The following is a 14,379-nucleotide window of genomic DNA, read 5'->3' as shown; positions in this document are numbered from 1 at the left end:
CCACGGTTCATAATAAAAAGTTCAAGAATTTCCCTCACATTTACCAAAATTATTTGGTAATTGAGTTGGTAGTTGGTAATACGTATAGTTGTTAGTTGGTATTTGGTAGTACGCATAATTAAATAGTATAGTCATATCACTGACTCTTCGACCCGCCCGAAAGCACACGGATTAAATGATACTAAATGATCGGACCGATCATTTAGTTTTAAACAAAAATCAACAGCAACACCGGATTTAGTATTAAACTAAATAAACAGCAGCACCGGCGGGAACTGTGTCCTAATTGAGTCCTAAGGGCTATCACCGACCACGGAACAACCCTTCCCGTCCGTCATCGATGGCAGGAGATGCCCCCAACTTTTCATGTACTCTCCAAGGTGGCAAGAACCAATCACCACCATGAACCAACCACCATCCTCATACCGAGAATTATTAGAATTCCTCCGGGGAATTATTAAATAGTATAGGTAAACCATAGACCATGGAATGAAAAAATTTCGATAGTTGAAATCAATTATATATATATATATTCATCCTTTTCATGCACACTTTTCAATATATAATAATTTTTCTAATTATCTTGTGTGTCATAAATTGGGAAAAAATACAAGAATCTCTGAAAGGGACCAAGATAGTTAGTTTTTTTACACTTGTAATGTGACTAATCAGAAGAAAAAAACTATGACATTTTTCATGAGTATTTTTTCCGAAAAGATGCTGCTAATTTTTATTGTTTGTGACATGTGACCAGATTTCACCAAATTCTTGATAAAAAAAAATGTCATTAAATGCAAAAAATTACAACAATAAAAAATTATATTAAATTTATTTTATTTAAAATATAAAAATACACATGGTAAAATTCGTCCGATTTTACTTTAAAAAATATCAAAAATCATCCAATCCAATAAAAATGAGAAAATTGTAATAGTAGAATAAAACTAATAAAAATATTTTTTTATTAATTGTTACATAAAGAATCTATCTACTAACACAAGACAAAATAATAGCATCAATGCTCCGAAAACATACAATAAGCACATGCTACTAACTAACAACTAAAAATAAACAGTTTATGTTCATACAGACGATGTATTCCAAACTCCTCGAATTCAAAATCAGATATGGCACAATAAAGAAACACGAACGACACCTGCCTACTACAAGCGCTTTGAACACAATCACGTCAAGCGAACACACCAAAGAAGTGTGATTCCTACAGAACAGCATCTACTTACTACACTGAAGATATCTTACTGAAATGGCCAAGTGCAAACAAAGGTTTCAAACAAAGAGAAAGTTGCACTGGTGTGGTTTGGATTTTATGAGAAAAACATCAGTTTTCTTGAGCGAGGTGGTGGCAGAAAGACAAGAGAGTTTCCGTGTTGCAGGGAGATGAACAGCATTTGGCAGAAAGTTCCTTGGCGATTCTGGCCTCGGTGAACACTGCATTGGTGTCGAATTCGCCTGAAAAGAAAATGAATTGTTAATTTTTTTCCCGTGGATTTATAAGAAGATTATATAATGGAACCATTTGGATGACGATCCACTATTATGGTGAATGCAATTTCTCATGCTATCGATCTAACTTATGTAATTGATGTCTATGGAGACATTAGGTTTCAAGCGGCAAATGCGATAAGCGTAATGGATTTTGAAAGCTGCGCATTTGAGGCGCATCACTTCAGGATGAATTCATCCTGATGAGTGGGAAATGATTTTGTTTTCAAGCTTATGCGGTGAATGTCACAGCTCATGTTATCAATCTGACCACATGCCAATCATATGACCAATCCGATATGTGATGACATAATACTTGAAGTAGAAAACGCAAGATGCTTAATGGAGGGCCATATTAAATTGAATGCTACGCATTTCACGAATATCACGCGAGGATAAATTGAACTCATTGAGTGTGATATAATGCTGCTTTAATGATGGTAAATGCCATACTTTATGGTATCTACTATCTAGCTTCACGCCATTACGATATGTGAGGACATAATACTTGAAGAAGCAAATGTGACATGCGTTATGGAGTGCCATATTAAACTGCATACTACGCAGTTGACGATTATCACGTAAAAATAAACAACCCATTGAGGAATGATCCAAGAAATATCACATCAGTGGAAAACGCTTGGGAATGTCAAGAAAGAAATATGATAGCCATTTACAAACTAAATGAAACATTTTCCAAGATACAATTTATTGCTTACAAATGAATGCATCTTAATTTTTAATATATAAAACCGCTATATGGAATCGAAAATGAGAGAGGCTTTATATTTTTTCGGCATTTTTCCACATGGTAGAATTTTGGGATTTCTCTAGTTTATTGTAAAGCCTATTAAGAAAATTCTGATATAAAAGAATTAGTCTGATAGTTAAGTTTCTTATAGCAGCCACAAAACAAAAGATGATATGTGATGTGTGTGTTTTTTTTTTCAATCAGGTCAGCGAATCATTCATGTCGGCAAAGGAAATCTGATGCATGATAAATAAGGTGATTTGAATATCATATAGTGAGAACTCCCATTATTCCAATTGATTTACATCATAATCACCTGTGATAATAAAAATATTAGACACTTAAAGCTAAATCTTTGTTCCTTTTCTTTCAATAAGGACTTCCAAAGTTTATTTGAAATTATAAAAATAAGCCTCAAGTATTTCCATTTATTGACAATTTAATACACTTTTTTATTAGTTATCAAACTTCTTATAAGAAAATTTGCGAATATAAAAGATTTTTTTGCTGTTTGTTTCAGATTTCCACAGGAATTTATTATTAATAATCTTAAAAGAATATTTTCCCACATTCAGTAATGCCGAACTTTAAAACACAATTAAAGAATCCGTTTTTATTGAAAAGTAGAAACCTTTAGAGAACTATCTGATTCCTTGACGATATTAATTTCAATTAAATCTCTTAAATATAACTTCACGTCCATTATTCAAACAACAAACTGTTTTTAAGCGTTAAACTATCAAGAACATTAAATGTGCTACTTTTATGATCTTTCACGTATCGCATAAAACATTGTCCAGATTTCGATAACAGATGGCAGCACATTATTTTAAAACTGATTGCTCAAGAAAGCCTGAAGAAGGAAATCGGTTACAAAATTATTATCTTTAAAAATAAGAAATTAGTCAAATTAACTAAAAATTTGTCAAAATCCAGCGACGTATCTCCGACTAGACAATGCCCACGGCCGTTTAGCCGCATAGAGGTCACAAACTCCATTTTTTAAATTGCTAAATAAATTAAATTGTAAAAAATACAAATTATGTTCATTACTAAATATTAGTATAATATTAAAAGATTATAAAGTACAATTAGAAAAGTTCTTATAAGTTTCATTATGTTCACTTAGTTATAACAACATTTATATGAGCAACTACTTCAAAGACATTTTGTGCAGATGGAGATGCTGCGCCATCTTGGGGCATAATAAATAAATAAATTCCTCTATAAAATTAATGAAATAAAAAAATAACTTAAGATAAATTATTAACAAGCTGTGGAAATTAAAAATGAGATTCTAAATTGACCAGTTTATTAAAAGAGAAGCCTCATCATACACAGTGCTTAGAACCGTAACAATATGTTTAAACCCGTCACTGCGAGTATCTTTTCCAAAATCATCTATAATTAATACTAAGCCACTTTTGACTACCATATGTTTAGCGAGATTAATGGTAGCTAAAATTTTCAATTAAATATTTTATTTAACTTGGTATTGGTTGCCTCCTCAGCAAAATATTTTTAAGCTTTAAGTCTTGAGAGTTATTTTATTCATACTATTATAGACGCCTCACATTCTTCTGTTGATTGTACTATGAATTCACCTCATTTTTTGTCCTCTTCTCTAAAAGTTTAACTTTTATTTGAAACGGAAGTAATTAATATTCAATTAATACGAAACCTTTTTTTTATTGAAACCAAACATTTTTTTTAATCATATGAGAACAGAAAAGAGAATCGTTCGGCATCGCAAAACAATATTGTACTACGGAATATCGTTAAGGATTTATACAAAATTTCAAAGGATTATTCTATAAAAATCTCTATTTATTATCTCTAATCTTTTCCATAAAACTCAGTTTTCAGTAATCATTTCAAAATGATTAAATGACATCAGTTATAATACTTTTTCTCAGTCAATAAGTATACTTCTGAAAAAATTATGAAATCAAAATTTTATTTTGTCCCTAAATCCTATTAATCACATGCAGCAAAATATTTTAACATTCTAACTTTTAAATCAAAATACATTTGAATATTCTATGAGCAAATATGGCCAAATATAAAACTTTTTGAATAGTCATATCATATCACTGACTCTCCGACCCACCCGAAGGCACACGGATAAAGAATATTGAATGACCGGACTGCCGCAACAGCAACGTTGGCGGGAACTGTGGTAGAGTCCTAAGGGCCATCACCTGCCACGGTACAATCCTTCCCAAAGGAAGTACGTCCCCTCATTGATGGGTGGAGACCATAGAGCTGATAAAAATGGAGGAAGCTAGTCGCTTGTTTCTAGTCTAAACAAGTGTACGCAACATGAGCGAAGTCACGTGTGAGAAATCTGCCTTTTTTGGCGCCATATCGCAAATCATGGCATACTCAAAAACTGCCGCGCAACGTTTTGTTTCCCGGCATTGGGTCCGGTCGGTTTTCATTTCCGATTAACATTTTCTAAATAATATATATATATATATATATATATATATATATATATATATATATATATATATATATATATATATATATCTTTGAAAACTAAACAAACTGGTTTCGAAAATAATGTTTTCTTTTTTACATCAGTAGCCGAGTTTATTGATTTAAATTATGTTTACTTTTTTACTTTGTTTTTGTGCATTAATTAAAAGTGAGTATTTTTCTTCTTTAAGTAAACATTTTATTTCTTTTCTTTCCCCCACAACATCTTTTAATTTTACATTACATGTTCAAATACTTTTATCATTATCTCATGCAGATAAAAAAAAACTTTTTATAATAAAAACAGATTATAAAAGTGACCCAGGTCTTTTTTTTTTCCTTGAATATTCTGAATAATATTTATTTTTGCATAAAAAAATGAAAAAGATATTAATTAAAACTTTTAAATTATTTTGAAATAATTTAGAAAGAAAAAAAAAACTCTAGTTCAGAATCGAACCCAAGTTTCCAGAATGCTACGCCAGTGCCCTAACCACTACACTACTCAAGCGCTCGTTCTGGTAACCCATTATTAGTATATAAGCTAATTTGAAAGTTTTACGGTTGACTATTGAGTTTTAATATTTTCATTAATAAACATTCTAAATGTGTACTATCATTATACAAAATCTCATTCCGAACTCAATTTTAAACCTCGTGCCTTCTCCTTGTTAATATCAGTTTTAAATATTTCGCTTCTGGTTTATAGTGTTGGCGGTAACTTTGCTTCTAACTAACGCAGAAACAAAATTAAACCATTTTTGGAATCTTAAATGTGTTGATTTAATACAAAATAATAAGGAAATTCGAAATTTTTTACGAAAACGGTGATTTTAGGGTATGTGCATACCACAAGTTATTAATAAAGTTAACATTCAGACAAAATTTTTATCTGTAAAGATAGCATTTCTTTCTTTAATAGTTTATCTTTAGAATATCCACTTGTTTCTTATTAGATCTTAATTAAAATTTATAAAAACATGCAATTACTACTAGCATATTTATGAAATTTTACTATATAATATTTTCAATAAAACGTTTTAGTTTCACGATTTCATTCACAATGATGATTTAATATCTTTTACGGTGTAATACGATTCAAATATTTATGGTAAAAAAAAACATATTGGAAATAATAAGGAACTTTATTTACACTAAAATAAATACACAATTATTAATCGGTCAATAGTGTTTTTTTTATCATTACCAATACCAATTACCAATAGTGTTTTTATGTAAACACTTGTATTGGCGAGAAAAAATCACGCCAAGCTTGCAGCCAAGCACTTCGAGATTAAACACATTCGAGAAACATTCGAGATTAAACACATTCGCAACACATTCGAGATTAAAATAAAGCAAGTAACAAAATATAATGCAGTTATATCAGTTTAAATGAAGCTTAATAACAAATTAAATAAATTTAATACAATAACTAAACCAAACTATGAAATATTATTCAGTTTTAACACCAAAATCACTGAGTGATGGAGGTTACGAAATTTTAAATTGACTTAAAACGGATATAAACAGAATATGTTTATTGTACATACCTGTGAAATGATACAGAACTATCCTTAGAAGCTTTTTCTATGTATCCAATTGCACAGCAATAGTTAACCATGGCTTAAATAAGTTTTAAAATCCAACAGTTAAAAGCGAGAAAAAATCTGCCATTGAAATATAATGGGGAACAGAGAATGCGGTTACAGTGAACACAAATTCTGTCCCAAAGTCACGTGATTTTATCTTGTCCTACACCAAAGTAGGGTTGCACTCCCTCTATTAGTATCTCAGCTCTATGGTGGAGACAGATCCCCTCACCTTTTTGCGCACCCTCCAGGGTGGCGAGATCCAACCATATCGGAAGCATCTCATCCTCTTTTCGAGGTGGCCCTCCGTGGTTTAAGCTTTTTGAATATCACCATTTTAAGTAATCAACATTATTTTAGCCCAATCAGCCTTGGAGAAACTCTGCATTGATAGGTATATTTTTCTCAAGTTAGTCATGTGGTCTAAAATTACGTCTTTTCATAAAATAGCGATATGCAGAATTTCATTATGCATATCAATTTTTGTCAAAAATAAAAATAAATAATTTTATTTTTGTCTTATGAATATTTTAATCAACGAGGTTCATTGGACCAAGGATCTGTAAACAAAATTGAATTCTGTAATTCATCAGAATATTTGTTGATTAAATCTACATAAATATAACTATTTATTTCATTTAGATTATTTTTCTTATTAGATGTGTATGTCTATTACTAACGGTTTAGAAATTAGCTATTGGGCTAGAATACAATAGATATACTGCATATATTCAACCATGTTTGCCTCATTGATAGATAATATAGACATTTTTAAAATCACAGAAACTTTTTCCTTCCATATATTATTTTAAAAATTACCATGTTTCAAATTTATTTCATTTCATATAGACACGTGCTAAAAATTATACTTTATCTAAGTTTAATTTGCAGTGAGAATTAACTTAATCTCTTAATTTGAGTTTTTGCCAACGGGACGGTAACATGTTAATAAAAAGAGATTTTTTTTCCCATTTAAGTATAAAGCGCTCATGTAGGTTAAATTTTATTTTTACATTTGTATCACCTCTTTTCCTTCTTGAGCAGAGAGCTCCCCCTCGTGGCGTTTACAGACGAGCAGTTGAACGGGAGACCTGCATCCAGAGGTCGGGTTTTTTTCTATGCGCAACCCTTGCGCTAACACCAAATGCTTTCGGTTGGAAATGGTGGAATCCCTCCACCACTGTTTACTTTAACTTACTTGTCTTTGTGTGTGTGTGTGTGTGTGTGTGTGTGTGTGTGTGTGTGTGTGTGTGTGTGTGTGTGTGTGTTTTGTAAATTTTGTAGTGTAGCTGTGTTTGTGCAGATTAAAAATATCGTCTTTAAAAACTGGGCTGTTCAGTAGAAAGTCGCACCACACTCACTATGCATTGTGTTAAATATAATAGTTGGAAAATATTATTGTGTTGCTAGAAAATATGCTTAAAATATATATATTTTTTAAATTATGCGTCAAAATAATATCATTAAATACTTTCAAGTAAGCCTTACCTCTGCAAAGGAGGTGAACAGCTGCGGGTAGTTCAGCACCGCACAACTTCTGATCTAAACTGATGGAGTGCGCTCTGAGGCTGCCGACGATGCACAGCAAGATGATGGCTATCTGAAATGACAAAAAACAGGATTCATAAAGGGATGCAACAATAAAATGGAGATATCACAATTACTTCATCGTTGATAAAAGATCTCTGATGGAACACTAATTCATTAAATCATTTTATTGAGGTAATTTCCAGTTTACTTATTAATTAATATCAATTGAAAGTTTCAACTAATTTTAAAAGTTTAATAAAATTGACTGAATAAATTAGAAAACCGTAAGTGAAGTGATTATCTACATATTCTACATTATCTGATACAATGGTACGTAATGATTATTTACAATTATTTTAGGAGATAAGGGTAGATAGATAGTAATTTTCAATTGAAGCAATTAAATTAATTTTCTTTAAAAGAATAGAAAGAGTCTAAAGATTCAATATTTTGCTAAATAATAAAAAATAGTCGATGTATTTGATGTATTTGCGTAATATAAATCAACATATTTATTAAGAGTCTATATATCCAAAATTTGGTGTTTTATTTCCAAACAACCTTGCACATTATTGCCATCTTATTTACAGAACTTCTCATTCTTTACCATTTTTATGATATTTTATTCGCACTTATCATTTTTTTAAAATTTGAAACTTTAAATTAAAAAGTGGTTGAATGAAAAATTTATCTAGTGAATTTTTATTTGTTTATTTTAAGCAGCTCAGCTGTTACTATAATTTTGAATCTCGGGATCACAGGAAAATATTTTTCTTTGCAGCTGGGAGTGTTTACATTCCATCCATTTCCCTAAAATATGGGCGCTCTTAAATTACCATTCATTTTTGAAAAATATGAATATGTTCACATTCAATTCATTAAAATTGAAATTATCTTCAGATAAGTATGCGTTTAAAGTTAAATTCGACTGTAATTTAAAACCTAAAAATGAATAAAAGCAGATTTTGTAAAAAAGGGGTAGATTAATGCAAATTAATAAAAAAATATTTATATTAACTTTAAAACAGTTTTTTGCCTTTTTATATGAGTACTTTATCATAAATAACTTAAATTCTGATGTGAAGTGCAATTTAAAAAAAATTTTATACTTGGAAATACAGAAGCCACCACTGAAACACTGACAAAATAGAAAAGGATTCGAAGTGCCTGTTAGCTACTATAAATAATAGCATGAAGTGAAAAAAGCAAATTTATCAGCATTATACCAAAATGAACCATTTTTCAAGTATACAAATAAATTTAAAGAAATTTTATATTTTGATAGATTGCTCACATCATATCTAGCAATCTCTAGAAAGAGCAATGACTCATTTATTGTAAGAAATACTACTATAAAGCTTGAAAAGAAATATTTTGTCTAATACCTAACATCAGTTAACTCTTGGCTCGGGGAAGAGGTATTTATAAAAATCCAAAATAAACCTACTTGTTATTCCATATAATGCTCAAACAATTTATAGAAAGTATGATATAGGACGTCAAACAATATTTGTATTCTGAAAATCTGTAGGCAGTCTGCCCCCAAAATGTATGACAAACAATAGTCATTTGTTACTTCAAAATCGAGTTGCATTGTAAAAGATGTAGGCAGTCTGCCCCCAAAATGTATGAGAAACAATAGTCATTTGTTACTTCAAAATCCAGCTGCATTGTAAAAGATGTAGGCACTCTGCCCCCAAAATGTATGAGAAACAATAGTCATTTGTTACTTCAAAATCGAGCTGCATTGTAAAAGATGTAGGCACTCTGCCCCCAAAATGTATGAGAAACAATAGTCATTTGTTACTTCAAAATCGAGCTGCATTGTAAAAGATGTTTCTTAAAAATTGGCACATCTTTTGCCTTTGGAGCATTTATTAAATACCTAAACATGTTATAGAAAACCAAGGCATAATATAAGATGACAAAAAAATTATGTGTTCAGGAAATCTGTACATTGAGCAGGACATATGAAAAACAATCATCATAATAGTACCACAAAAAGTACGAAGGAGAATCAAAAAGTAAAGGGACATTTGAGAAAAGGTACATTTATTCTAATGTTAGGAAACCGAAGCATACATTTATTTTTATTTATAACCACCTTGAACTTCAATGCACTTTTTCAAAGTTTCACAAGTTTTTTTTTTTATTCCAACTGAAACAAAAAAGTTTTACTGTTGTATCTCTAACCCATTTTGCACCGCATCAATGACTTCTTCATCGGCTAGAAATCATATTCTCCTTAACATTTTCTTCAATGGTCCAAACATATGAAAAAAAAATGGAATCAGGTCTGGAATGTATGGCCGGTGTTTCAGCATTTCGAATCCCAACTCCTTTCTTATTTTCGGCGTCCAATGAGCAAAATGGTCAGGGAGTTATTTTGCTGCAGAATGACACTTTTTTTCCACGACGTTTGGATTTGATTGCTTGCATTCGACGAATAATTTTCTCAGGTTTAACATTTTCTGCAAACAAAAAAGCGCATCACTGCCCTCATTTCCTCCTTGATGCAGATCGACAATGGACTTGCCATATTTAACGATTTGCTACACTCCAACGATTAAGCAGAAATAAGAATGATACGTTGCATAGAAATGTTGCCAACGGCATTAATTCATACAATATGGATACTATAAGTGTTATCAAACCCTGCAAATAGAAATTGCAAACGTCCCATTGATTTTTCATTTTCCCTCGTATTTCACAAGGCCTGTGAAATTTTTTATTTTGGGGGCATTAATAAAATCTCTAACATTTTATTATAGATAGGCATTCTTATAATGAAAAATAAATTTTTTATTCTAGAAATCTGAATAAAATCAAGAAGCAATTCCACCCCATCCAGGAATGTTGGTTGATAAAAATATTTAAGAAGAGTTGATAAATATATCATCCCTTTAAATAAAAATTCTTACGTTGAGAAGGAAATGTTGAATGTTTTACATTTTATCGCAGTTCACTAATATAATTCGACGTCAGTAAATTCCAAAAGCAGGATGATTCAATAACACGAGTTTATACATATTAATATATTACATTTAAGATAGTGCATAAATAAGATTATTTCACAAATCCATAAAATTGAATTCAAATTCTCATTAATCATGTCGAACCCCGCAGGTCGAAGACTCTCCGTGTGTGTGGTACCTGAAGCACGCATAAATTTGTTGCGGTCACAAAGTCCTCCAGGGCCAGAGTAATACCACTGGGGGTACTGGTTCAGAGGTAATCGTTCTCTGATTCAGGTCAAAATTACGATATGTAGATGAGTGAAAGAAATGCATGAATGATGTCAGCCCCTTAAAAAGTGTTGTGACGCGGGAGTAGTTAAGACGTGCTCTTGGTCCTAAATGGTGCTACTGAAAAACAAGAGAAGCTCTCTTGGCTTAAAATCGCTGACTTAATCAGAGGGCTTCTCTATGACAAGTGCCCTTAGAATCAACAACATCAACAGAAATAGGGCAACTTTGAGATAAAGCTATGCATTTTTATTACGGAATAAAGAAGGGAAATCTTGAAAATGCATTATTAATAGCACTAGAATGAAATAAGACACAGAAGTTATATGGCATTTTAGGCAGCCATGCCAAAATGATTCTTTAGATCCTAATGATAACTGTTAATGACACTTAGATCGTAATGTACATTAAGATGGTTCAAAATGATTATATCTGCCCTTTATAGTCCTCGTTTTTTCCCTACAAACAATCTATCAACAAAAAGAAAAAACAGCAAACAGCCATTCCAATCATTTGAGGACGCTTTAGCATATATTTTCAGATCTTAATATTTCACATTAACATGATCAAAACGATCCTATTTACTCTTTATACATCTCACTTTTTACCCCACGAACCTCCATTAATTATAAAAAAACATAACAGATAACTTTTCCAACCGTTAGTTTGACACTTTGGTTTATTTTTTCAGATTTTAATATCTCAATAAATTAACATAGTTCAAAATGATGATATTTGCTCTATATTATCCCTCGAAACAAATCACTGATAAAAAATAAGCAACAACCATTCCAACCATTTGATGAACCCAGTCTTACACTTCAAGTATTAATTTTTTACTTTCTCTTATACAAGTTTCGAAAAACTACAGCATTCGTCGAAAAATTCGAACTCGAGATTTTGATGATTCTTCACATTTGAAACCTCTCTGAGTTCGAAAAACACATTTTTGGAAAATATCCGTCTGTCTGTGACAAAATTAACTCAAAACTACTTTGAGTTAGACGGGTGAAATTTGGTATATATTTTTAAAGCCAAATTTGAAGATTTCTATCAAATGAAATTTGATAGAAATTGACTAATCATTTCTATTTGAGCAAATTCCATTCAGAGGAAATCTGTCTGTCCGGTCGTTCAAATATAAATTAACACGATAATTACAAAACTAAGAGAGCTAGATGTGTAAAATTTAGATACACAGCTTTAATATTTTTAGTATAGATGCCTTTCAAGTTTTGAGTGAAGTTCAACAAGGAGTTCATCGTCTGTCGGTCTGTACTTTCAGAAGAATGTAAATGCCATAACTCAAAAATGCAATGACTTAAATGTATCAAAGTTGGTATGTGAAGTTTTGACTTTAAGTGTAGTCAGATGTTAAATTTTTGTTTCAATCGGTTGGGAAGAATGCTTCTGAAACCTAGATTTGATTGTTGGATACTTTTGACCACATGCCAGAGATTAATCGCCAAATAACTCGCCAAGGACGACACGATAGATTCAGTAAAAGTGCTAAATTCAAGTCAAAGGTTAATAATTCGCAACTATTGTATGCCAGTGCCAAGCAAGGCGTTCACTGAAATAACATCTTTATATGCCGGTGTCCTGGCATAGGGGTAGCGCATCTTCGTGATCTGGGCGTCCCGGGTTCGTGTCCTGGCTTGGGCTTGGTTGTTCTTCCGGTTCTATCTGTGGGATGTGTGAATGTGCCTTCCTGTAAAAAGGGGTTGTGCAAGCGAATAAGTGATGCGTGAGTAGTCAAGTCGTACTCTTGGCCCAAGTTGGCTCTACGATAAGAACAAGGGGCTCTCCACCTTAGGCTTAAATCGGCTGTCTTTGTACAGCGGGCTTGTCCGTGGCAAGTGCCATACGAAACAACAACAACATCTTTGTATGAGAATAGGCGAGAAAGTTTTGAAAACATTCCCACCGGTTTCTCTGCCTGTTCTTGTTTCTTAATGCCCAATCTGCATGTAATAGTCCCGATATCACTTTAAAATAGAAGGCTTATCTATCAAAATAAATAACTTCTAGAGAAACGAAATCAACACATAACTACGCTGTTTGGTAATATTTGGTGTCAGACACCTAAAGGGACACTTTGGCAATAATATCAATCACTATCAGAAAGGCCAAAGCAGGAAAAAGTTGTTTTAAGCATTTGTTTGCTCTTCATCTCAGGTATTAATTTTTCTAGACTTCAGCGTGATTCAAAATAATCAGATCTAATCCTAGTTGTCCTTGTTTCATATCGAAACGGTAACTTAACACTACCACTACCACATTTTTCTGCAACACTACCACATTTTTCTCTACCTATTCTTGTTTCTTAATGCCCAATCTGCATGTAATAATCACGATATCACTTCAAAATAGAAGGCTTATCTATCAAAATAAATAACTTCTAGAGAAACGAAATCAACACATAACTACGCTGTTTGGTAATACTTGGTGTCAGTCACCTAACGGGACACTTTGGCAATAATATCAATCACTATCAGAAAGGCCAAAGCAGGAAAAAGTTGCTTTAAACATTTGTTTGCTATCCATCTCAGGTATTAATTTTTCTAGACTTCAGCTTGATTCAAAATTATTAGACCTACAACTAGTTGTCCTTGTTTCATATCGAAACGGTAACTTATCCAATAAAATAAACTATTAGCAGAAGAAAACTAGAAACAGCAAACAGCTTGATGGCATTAGTGATTGTTTATTTTTCAGGTGTTAATTTTCCACGACATCAGCGTTTGGGAGCTTGTTTACTAAGAATAATGCGAATCTGGCTTGTGCCTCTGTATTGATGGATTAAACGATTAAATGGTCTCATGTTCGCGAAAGGCTCTTAAGCACCGTGCGAGTCCAAAGATAAGATAGTGTTGAAAACAAATCGTTTTTCGCTCTCTCTACATCTCAGGAGATCATTTTCTACGATCGTGTGAAAAGAAATTAGCGGTAAATATCTGGTGATAAGAGCGGTTATCTACGCTTGTACAAAGCCATTACTATTATGTTAATTAAAGACATTCGGACGATCCGAGATAGATAATTTTAAATCTTCGAATAAATATGCTTTTGAATAAATTTTCTGTCGTTATTATAGGATTCAACATTCTTTAAAGAACCTAATTTTGTTTTTACATTATTGATTCTATTAAGGGAACTATGGACTTTTAAATTAGGAAAGCATGACGGGAATACGAAATTTATTTTTTAATGTTTAGCTATCAAAACAACTATTATATTAAACTAAAACAGTATTATAAAATGAATTAATTATTCA

General features: G+C 31.8%; 1 protein-coding gene across 2 annotated transcripts in view; it reads right to left on the bottom strand.

Moving 5' to 3' along the window:
- Positions 1-810: 810 nt before the first annotated feature.
- Positions 811-14,379, bottom strand: part of LOC129989159 (uncharacterized) — a 32,263-nt gene continuing 18,694 nt past the window's right edge. For both annotated transcript variants that reach the window (XM_056097510.1, XM_056097508.1), the window contains exons 2-3: positions 7,816-7,927; positions 811-1,470 (exon numbers count right to left, since the gene is read on the bottom strand). In XM_056097510.1, the coding sequence (XP_055953485.1) occupies positions 1,340-1,470; positions 7,816-7,927 (243 nt within the window). In that variant the 3' untranslated portion in view covers positions 811-1,339. The remainder of the gene's footprint in view (positions 1,471-7,815; positions 7,928-14,379) is intronic.

The sequence above is a fragment of the Argiope bruennichi genome, chromosome 10 (genome assembly GCF_947563725.1).
Source record: "Argiope bruennichi chromosome 10, qqArgBrue1.1, whole genome shotgun sequence".
NCBI lineage: Eukaryota > Metazoa > Arthropoda > Arachnida > Araneae > Araneidae > Argiope > Argiope bruennichi.
The sequence above is the reverse complement of the archived record's forward strand: the minus strand, read 5'-3'. Positions and strand labels throughout refer to the sequence as shown.